Genomic DNA, 10575 nt, shown 5'->3' with positions numbered 1-10575 from the left:
ATCCTACCTAATTGAAAGCTTAAAAATGTCAAGAAAGGAAAAAAAAAAAAAAAGGAAAAAAAGTTCAATGAAGTATTTGGACGAAGAATCATATCCCTTAAGTAGTTGTCCTGGTTTCAGCTGGGACAGAGTTAATTTCCTTCCTAGTAGCTGGTACAATGCTGTGTTCTGGGTTTAGGGTGAGAATAATGTTGATAACACACTGACGTTTTACTTGTTGCTAAGTAATGCTTACACTAGTCAAGGACTTTCCAGCTTCCCATGCTCTACTGACTGAGAAGGCTGGAGGTGCACAAGAAGCTGGGATGGGGCACAGCTGGGACAGCTGACCCAAACTGGCCAAAGGGACATTCCATACCATGTGACGTCATGCTCAGTACATAAACTGGGGAAAGCTGGCCGGGGGGGCTGCTGCTCAGGGACTGGCTGGGCATCGGTCGGCGGGTGGTGAGCAATTGCATCATGCATCACTTGCTTTGTATATTATTATTACTATTGTATTTTATTTTATTTCAATTATTGAACTGTTCTTAGCTCAACCGAGTTTTCTCACTTTTAGTCTTCTGATTCTCTCCCCCATCCCACCAGAGCAGGGGGAGTGAGCGAGAAGCTGTGTGGTGCTCAGTTGCCAGCTGAGGTTAAACCATGACAGTAGTGCATGGTATACCTGTTTTGTAAAAATTTCTCTTGCTTCAAAAAACCCACCACTCTATTAGAGACAGAACTAAGCCTTGACAGTCACAGCCTCAGCCTACTGTCAATTTGAACATCACAGAGATTAAAAATTTGGATTTTGCTTTGGGTTGAATTATGGTTCCATTTATTATAGATTACTCATCCTTCTTATATGTAATTTATGTATAGTATAATTAATGCACAACAGAACTGTAAACCTTGGTGGGAATGAAAGGGAGAGCAAGAATGCTGTCTCCCTTATTTTTCTTTCTAACTAAAACAACAAGTATCAAAGACTATGTAAGTGATGACTAAATTTTTCTGTTACTTGTCATCATCTGTCTGGCATCTCAGAAGCATGTGTTTTTTACATGCATGGGATCATTCTTTTTTTAACTCCCTCCTCCCCTCTAATTTCACTCTGGAGCTTTAAGACTGTATTGTTGTCAGTATTGCATGTTTTTTCCTCATTGGGACAGAACTGCTTAGAAAATATTTATGGTAACTTTCTTTCAAACCATCATTATTCCAAGTTAAGAAAAGGGCATCAGTATCATGAAAGCATTTGGTGCCAGGTAGTACTGGTGGTGGGCTGTCACTTTTCTGGAACAGAAATTTCTACCCTTTTACAATCCCACTAACTATTTTAACAGTTCATTCTGAAATTTACAAATGCTGATCTAAAGCATGAACGTAACAAGTGGTGGTCATGAAAACAGAAACCTAGGGAATTCCCTTTTTTTAAGAAAATCACTACAGTATAGGATACTTGGAAAGTGTCAGCAACCCAGAGTGTCACTGTCTTAAGTTAACACATGACTGAGTGATACAGGCTGCAAGCACATGTGGAGTGATTTGAGATATTGCACTACGCACTTAGCTCTCATTCTCTCATTGTCTTGTAAGACTCCTGAAATGCAACTCAAACTTTCCGTCACTGTAGGAAAAGGCAGCTAACACAGCACTTACGTGGGCACTTTTTGACGCAAAAAGCCCCATAGGTGTACTTGGCATTGTGATTATGCTCCAGTTGGAAGGTGGTAGGATTGTATACAAAAGTCTGGGGGCACTGTGTGACACATGCACCGCTATCATTGAAATTCATACAGGCCTGCAAAACAAGGGAGAAAAAAATACTCAATTAAATCATGTAGCTGCTTTTCGTTTGTTTTTTTTTTAGTTTAAAATACAGTCCTGATTGTTCAGACTTGCTGCAACAGTGAGAAATATGATATATAGTTTTCTAACATTCATTTTGGTTACTTAGATTTCTTGCTAGGATCTTGGCAAATACATGACTTATAAAAGCGGCTCACTGAGCCCCCTTAATTTCAAACACAGTTGACTGCTAGAGCACTTCCTACAAAAACATAACCACATGGTAATTTGTTTCATAACTATTGTTACTGCTAGCAATCAACTAACTCACAACTTGATAGGACATTCTAAAACTGCCAAGAGTGAACAGCTATTTATCATAGTCAGTCTAATGACTTTTTCAGAGGTCCAACCTTTAGATTTCTTACAGCAGGAGTCCATCATCCAGGTGAAAACCGAAACTCCCAATTAGAAAGCAAGAGGGATAAGAACTTCTTTTAAGCTAGCACAGGAGGGGGTAATTTCCTTAAGTGGCAAGTTCAACAAGGTCAGTTGCTTCACACACTTGAGAAAAGAAAATAGGACTTTGTATCACCTAGCATTCAAGCTCAGCCACCCACAGCTGACAGAGGACACGGTCCTGACAAATGAAAAGGCAAGTGTGTGGATAAAGAAAGTGATGGTATGCAGGGAAAATAATTGACCATGCAAGGTTGATAATTAGTAATAGAAAAACCCCACCGATTTTGACACTCTTTATCACCACACATGGTGTCTATGGTTTTAACCACAGCTTATAAAAAAATGTTGGAGTAATATTCACAAAGCATACCATAAATGTCAAATTTCATATGAATATGAAAGCTGTAGCCTGGCCTGGATCCCTCTAGCAGTTTAAGCAACCACTGCTACTGGATTCTGCTTCCCCACTAATCTGTTTTCCACAAGCCAGGTTGCTTTCGAAGTTTTAGTCTAGGGATGAATCCTTCTGGTCCTTTTCCTGGTTGTAAAAAATACAGATGGTTTTGAATCTTTAAAGAGTCAACAAGTATACCAACATATGTATTGTGTCCCCTCCCCTCCAGGGCTGGGACCGAGAGAAAAGTGAAAAAGATTCCTCTGTTCTGCTGCTTTTACTAACAGTCCTTATCTCCATTCAGATCAGGACCAGCAGGACTGAGGGAGGTTACTTGTCATGTCAGAAGATGTCATAAGGGAGAGGCTAATTATGTAACAAAGGGAGAAGGACAAAATCTGCTGCTGAAAGGGACAAACAGGGAGTTCCATGATGAAGGCAATGTCCTATATGGAGCATGAGCTAAGCCAAACTGCTGATCCTGTCTTTTCTGGTTCTTTAAAATGCCTATTACAAAACCTGTCGGTTTCTCACAGAACCACTTTTTTTTTTTTTTTTTTGTTCTTACACATATAAATATAGTCCGTTAGTTCTTTACTAAGAACTGGATGGGAAGTCTACCCTACAAATAGGGTTGCGTCACTTTTCTGGTTCCATTGGGCACTCAACCAGGCCCTCCTATACATTTCAAGTTTTAGACCCAGTTTGGTTTTGAATGCAAGATACGAACATCTCTAAAACTTTGCTTTAGCATGTTTGCTTGCAGTTATATCAGATGATGATCATTGTCTTGCTTTTAGAACTGAATATGCAAATGATTGTATGGCAGCATATGGAGGAGGATGGATGAATTTTAGCTAGAAATATTAAAACCATATTTACAACAGGATGCTGTTGCAAGCTGCCATAATATGCTAAAGGATTTGTAATGCTTCATAAACTGTACTTTTGCTTTTTAATAAATACTAATTTAGTTTGTTTCCTCAACACATTTTTTACATCCGCTGTTGACTTAAAAGGTACTCTATCATGTACTTGACAATCCTCTGATAGCGGTTTAGCAAATTCATAAAGTAAAGCACACCAATACTCTTCGGAGAGATGGCACTTCTCAGGAAAAGCTCATCTAGAAGATTTGGGAACTTTTAATTTATTACTATAATGCTTTGTATACATTTGTAATTGCTTTCATAATATATGCAAACTTCTAGCATTTGGTGCTAAATGCTGCTAATTTGTGAATGAAAGCACAGGAAAATACACAGGGAAAAAACAAAGTTCTGTATCTCAGCTGAAAGCTAAGCACAGTTGTCTATAGCCTAAAGGGTTACACTTTTCACCCAGTATGTACTAAGCAAGTAATGACTAGTCCTGAAAATTGCCAGACCCCTGCTGAATTTCTTTTACATTGCTCTCGGGCCAGGAGTGAATGAGAATAAAGCCCTGTGTGCTTCTCTGCTGGATCAGAACAAACATGCTAGTTGATTCTTAGCATACATATTTCCATAACTGCCACAATTCAGAAAGTCTAACTCATTTTCTTTCAGGCTGCAGTATTACAGAACTTATGCTGCAATTAACTTGTCCTTAACCTTTGAAAACGGACGCACATCAACACATCAGCTTTGAGGATGTTCCTCAACAGTCATACGGGAACAATAACTGCACTTTTCCTCTTTCCTTTACCTATTTAGATCGTACATGACATGGGAAAGAATGTTATTTTCCCATCTCTCTAGTCCAAAGCCAAAACAGAACTTCCAGTGGGCGCTGGATCAGGCATACCACGCGTACTGAATATCTACTTGTGCAAAGCCCCAGCCACAAAGAACAGCTTTAGTAAAACCTGTTAGCAGTTAAGTCAGGCCATCACTGCATTTCATCAGCAGCGAAAGAAAAGCATTTAGAATGTGTTTTTGAGGCACAACACCTATCACTATCAAACGATATCTGAACAGTGAGCAAGTTTCAGGACCAGCCAGGGAAAGATTAATTTTTGCCGGTTGTTTTGATACACTATCAAAACATCTGCAATTTTCCACACTATAAGATCCTTCCTCCCAATCCTATCTGGCAAATTTTAAAAGGAGCCTACCCAACTTCATAGATATTTGTCTCTTCCATCACCTGGGTACCTTTGAAAATCCACTTCTCTGTGCATGTTCTAGGTCTAGGCTTCTTTTGGCCTAGGTTTGCTTCCCCTGAAAACATTAGCAAAACTTGTCTCTGCAAGCCAGTGTGATGAGCTACACATTTTTTGAGATCAGTGTTGGGTTCTGAAGCTGCTTACACTATTATAAATAACGGACTACAAGACATATTTGTCTAAAGGCCTGTATGTTCAGATTGCCTATTTTTTTAAGGAAAAAGTTAGCCTTTTCCTCTTTTAATCTTAAGCACATGCAGTAGCATGCATTTGAGGTAGAGTATTTTGGAAACCACTTTCCTTCCATCTCCACTAAGAAGCACGCCCAGTAAAAAAGCTGAATTTAAATCAAGTCTGGCAGTAATAGGGAACAACTTTCACAGAGGAGCTAAATTGTATTCTTGACTTTCAAATAAAAAGCACACAGAGCAGTAATAAAAGCCATGCTCAAATGTAATGATAAATACTTCTGAAAATTCTCTATCACCTCTAAAAGTTAATTTTAGAAAAGCAAAAAATAAAAATCACAGAGATTAGCATATTAATGGTTCCCAATCTGTATTTACAAATCTCATAAATCTGTTAATGGGTAATATTAAGTAGATAAGTGATGTTAATATAATGTGAAAAATATTAAATGCTAAAATTTGCAGTCTAAATCTGGGAGTGTGCATGCAATACATTAAAGGGGACAAAATTGTGAATTTCGTGGATTAAAGCATTAAGAATTTGCAGTGTGACTGCCAGGAACAAGAGAAATGAGAATTCTCACACATACAAAGCAATCAGTGTCTTTAGGGCCGGAACAGCCTCCAGCGCATTCCCGGTGGCAGCAGTCGCTGACGTAGGGCCCATAGCACCGTCCATCACACTGCTCTGCACACACTGTCTTCGTTACTAGGAGGAGGCAGGAAAAATTATCATGTCAGAATCAGAACTAAGGAGATAGCTCTTCAACTGCACACTGAGGAAAACAACAAACCAAACAGCATACTGAAAAAACCCTCAAGTTTTAAGGTAATTGCTTCAATGGTACTGGCCACTCATATCCTCCAGAATACCTTCACAATACCCTCTTTAGGAACATATATGTTGCTCGAGGACTGCGGAGGAAGAATTTTTAAAGTGTTTGCTCTTACCCTTGGAAATTCAGGTGGAATATTATTTTAAAATTATTAGTTTTTGTAAACAGCTGATGAAAGGATATGACCTCCCCCCCCCCCAAAAAAAAAAAAAAACAAACAGAAGAGCCCACCAGTTCCATGTGAGTTTTCCCCCATGAAAAACAGCAACATTGAGTAAATGAGTGAAATTCAGAGTGAGGCCAGCAATCTCAGAGCCAAATGCTGTTCTTGATGGCAACCAATGTGACAAATAGGCAATGAGATAACAGAGCAGAATACAACCTGCAGATTGGAACACATTTGGAAACCCCACTTACCTTTTCTAAATAACACAATCCAGCCTTCATTCACAGGGAAACAACTATATTCTACCAACTGGAAAGCACAGTGATTTAAGTGGTACCACACTACTCTACAGGGCTTAGTCTTGTGCAAAGAATAGTCAACAAGTCGAGCATCTTCCTCTCCTCACTCAGCTATAGCCTCTATTTTACGGAAAAAGAAATTAATATTATCTGCAGAACTATACCAACCACCGCCTACAGAATGCCAGGAAGCTGTGCTGTCAGCTGTCTTTTGATAAAAGCAGGGATGTTACACTTCTGTAATTAACCTTTACCATTTATTTTGTTAAAAGCATTTAATTACTTCTCTATGGAAAACACTTTTCAAGAAGCCAGAGAAGGCAAAATTCCATCCAACTTTCTGCTCGATTTTACTATTTAATGTGTCAGTAACTCCTTTATAAGTACTTTCCAATCCAAATTCCCTCCACTACTTGCTGGAAATACTTAAGGTAATGCCAAAGCTTCTTGATATACACAATATTTGTTTAGGACATAAAAACGTAAATAACCAAAGAGAAGTCATCATTTATAATCTATGGAATAAAACGATGCACTTTTAGAGTAATTCCATCTTGCCGATACCAGAGGCCAACCCCCAAACAGAAAACACTTTTGTGCCTTATGCAATTTTATTTAAGAAATAAGGGAAATTTCTGTAAACACACTTGCTGTCAACACTGCTAGAGAAACAGATTAAAAGGGTTTGTTTATTTAAGTAACAGTATTGATAAACATTAAGACAGAGATATGAAATAGCGGCATATGTTAAGCAAAACACACATGTTGCAGTATGCCACCACCACACCATTAGCTGATAGGGACAGAGCCTCATCTCATGAAAATGAGTGAAGACCTCATTTACATTTAGTCAGTGACTGCGTATTGTTTTCTGCCAGTTCAGAAATTGGTCCATAGCTCTTTGATTTGCACCGGACCGGGCACTATCTGCTTTGACATCAAAGGGAGACAAGGCCCAGATTTATCCTGACTTGACAGAGGACCCTATTTTCCAGAGTCTCCCCCTCTGCCATCAGTGGAGAGGCACAGAAGCAGAGGACATTCAGTTCATTCCATTCCATGACACAAATCCTTTGTGTTTACCCGTGTAACTCCTCAGACAAGGAGTTGGCCCCCGAGCCAAGGGGGCACCATCCAAATGCTCTGCCTCCCTTTTACACAGCAACCGTTCATGACCACGCATACCTAATTTTTTAAAATGACCGCTCCTCTGCCACCATTTTCTGCCCCTCTGTCTGGCATTACCGCTGCCAGCGGCAGGGCAGGCCCCGCGGCTATGCACTGAACCACTCCTCATGGCAGCAGCATGGGGGGGCACTAAAATGGCTGCCCCTCCCACTGAGTATGCTCTATGGGCCCCTCCCCACTGCACATGCTCAGTGCCCCCTTCTAGAAGGTTCGGCAGGCAGAGGTCGCAGTGTCTAGGTTCCCCTCACCAGCACCACCCCACTTATCACACCCTAAAAAATTACAGTGCACCAGCAGCATATTTCTTTTTTTCTGTCTTTTCCTTTTTTTTTAATTGCATGAGAGTCAGAGAGCCTAGGAGCCAAATTTCAGGTGGATACAATCAACGCTGTTACAACAGGAAAAGAGGAGAGGACATGATACCACACCATGGCCGCTCACCGGCAGGACGCTGTTAAAAAGCATTCCCCATTGTTGCTCCACAGCAATTTAATGTTTTGCTTAAACGTGGGAAGTTTTGGTGTAAAGCACCTCTGTGTAGACAATTAGTATGAGCCATCTAATTAACTCAATTATAATTTATTTACCTCAGTGCCAGGTGCTGTTGGGAGAAGGTCAAGATGTCCACCATCACTATTTAACCATTGCTTCCCTGTGGAGGAGGTTTCCTGGCAGACTTTTAAAAGGGCAAAGAGGTCAAGGCCCAGCAGCACATCCCATACCATAGGCTGCAAGAGGTACTGGGAATCCTCCAGCACTGCCTCCCCAAAAATAAGCCCCGAGGAGGTGAATCCCCTGCCTCGAGGGGAAGAGGGACCTGCCTCTCCTGTGCCTGGTGTCCGTGCCCACAAACTACACTGACCACCCCGGGCATATTTAGAAAAGGCACGGTCTTCTTGTCAACTTACGAACTATTACTTTTAGCGAGCCAAGATCTGTATTTGCAGGATTACACACTTCTTTCAAGCTGAGCTGCAGATAATAGTGCTTCCCTAGGCTGCGTAGCTTAAACAGCGGTGGGAAATGAGCTCCAACAACAGCAATGGATTTAAGCAATTTACTGACATCTTTTCAGCAGTTTTCACACAATTAGGCTAGGACAAAATCATTTAAATTATTCACCCTCCTCCAGAGCCCCACAGTAAGGCTTGTGCAATGTATAAAGTTACAGATACTGTCCTTTTTTTTTTTAAATTCCCTAACTTTTTAAGAGATTAAAACAATTTATTCCAGACTATGTTTCCTTTTTAAAAAAGCAAGAGCACCCCCCCACACCAGGGCTGACCTGGAGGGATATGGCCCCCTTTTCAGCACAATACTTAAACAGAATGCCTTCAAAAAGCATACGCTGCTTATGATTAGGCACCAGCTTAATGAGGGCCTCTACCATGCTGTTCAGGATAGGGAACATTTAGAGTTTTCCTGAAGACTAGGAAGTTATAAGGTGGTTTGCAAAATTTACAATTACAGCAAAGGTTTGTCACTGTTCTTCCCTAATTGTTTATTTTGCTAGGAAAGCAAACAATACCAACAGAAATGCCAACATTTCATTCTAGGAAAAGGCCACAACATAGCATATTTATCTTCTGGTTCACTGCATGCTGTATTTGTGTTATAACTGCTATTGAGGGTCCAGCTCTGAGGAGGACCTGTCAGATATCTTCAGTGGCACCACACACCAAGACAGAAAAGAGCTTAGTGGGCTCTTTTATAAGGACTCATATTCAAGACAGTTTGCAATGAAGGTTTTCCCCAAAGCAAAACAAACACAAGGCAATACTATGTATTGTTTCAAGTCCCGAAACAATCCGATTGTTCAGATTCCAATAAACATAACTCAACAGTTCAGCTTCCTGCAATCATTATCATGGGGTAACCCTATAGAAAATGTACATAGCTGCACTGGTTCAAAAAGATAGCAAGCTTTTTCCCCAAAAACTTTCCTCCAAATGCAATCAATTGATTTTATAGCTGTGACGCAAGACCTATTCAAACGAGTGAAATGTAAAGGTAAATATTACCCAAAATATCGAACCATATGTTCAGGCTGATGAATGTTAGTGGGTGGCTCCTAGAGGGGACATCTTGCTCCAGATGGTGCCACAGGAGGTAGGGTGGACAGATGGTAGGGAACTGGGCAGCAGTTTTGAACCAGACTTTTGAGGGTCAGCACAACTACCCACCCTGACACGTACTGACCCTTTGTGGGATCTCAAGAAATCTGAGGGTTTGCCTGGACAGAACTGTCACAGTTGGGGCTGGGACAGCAAAAGACAATGGCAAACACCAAGGTCTTGAAAAAAAGTGCCATGCGTTGGGACGGGTTTCTGGGGGAGTGCAGAACACTGACTGTCAATCTCTACTAGTATTTCACTGCGATATAGCAATAGGCTGTGTTGGGGATGGGGTGGAATGGGCACTTCATATATGTGTGCAATTAATCAGTCTCTCTTATTGTTTCCCTTAATCTTTAATTATGTCAGGGCATTATAAATCTATCAAGGAAAAAATGGGAAGTAACAGAAATCAATGAAAAAGTCTTATGAGCGTGCAAAGTTATTAGAGAAATACAAGGATTTTAATTAAAGACGCTGGCTCCAAGCAAAAATGCTGGGTTACCCTGTTTGATCTCAGCTGCTGGTTCAGCTCTTTCTGTCTCCTCCACCAGGCTCCCACTTGCCTTTTGCTGCTCTAATTGGGTACTGACTGCATCGGCACCTTCTTTTTCTCAGCAACATCAGCTGCACAAAGACTGTATAAATACAGTTATGCTCAGACCAAACTCCTGTATGCATACCCAGTCATGGAGCATTTTACATTTGCTGAATGTTTATGTTTTGGGTTTGATTTAAAGGCTATTTGCCTTTTTTGCATTCCCTTAGTTAGGCCTACACTTTAATTTGGATTTTTCTCTTTTGTTTCCAGTTACGTTCCTCTAGGACAAAGTGCATAATCTGTCATTTTAATAAAATAATGTATTCATTTGTAAAAGTTTCAATTTCATTTCATATGAAAAGTAAAAAACCCCCAAACTCTTAATAGACATCAATAGCAAAAATAGTAACAACCTAACCATAGATTTTCAAATTTGATTATGTCCTGGTTTCGGCTGGGATAGAGTTA

The 10575-nt window shown here is 40.3% G+C and overlaps 1 protein-coding gene across 1 annotated transcript in view; it reads right to left on the bottom strand.

Moving 5' to 3' along the window:
• Positions 1-10575, bottom strand: part of ERBB4 (v-erb-b2 avian erythroblastic leukemia viral oncogene homolog 4) — a 580731-nt gene that overhangs the window by 189000 nt on the left and 381156 nt on the right. The window contains exons 7-8 of the mRNA XM_009329670.1: positions 5554-5672; positions 1645-1786 (exon numbers count right to left, since the gene is read on the bottom strand). Coding sequence (XP_009327945.1) covers positions 1645-1786; positions 5554-5672 — 261 coding nt within the window. The remainder of the gene's footprint in view (positions 1-1644; positions 1787-5553; positions 5673-10575) is intronic.

The sequence above is a fragment of the Pygoscelis adeliae genome, unplaced genomic scaffold, assembly GCF_000699105.1.
Source record: "Pygoscelis adeliae isolate BGI_AS28 unplaced genomic scaffold, ASM69910v1 Scaffold7, whole genome shotgun sequence".
NCBI classification, from domain to species: Eukaryota; Metazoa; Chordata; class Aves; order Sphenisciformes; family Spheniscidae; genus Pygoscelis; species Pygoscelis adeliae.
This window is presented reverse-complemented; position numbering and strand designations above follow the sequence as displayed.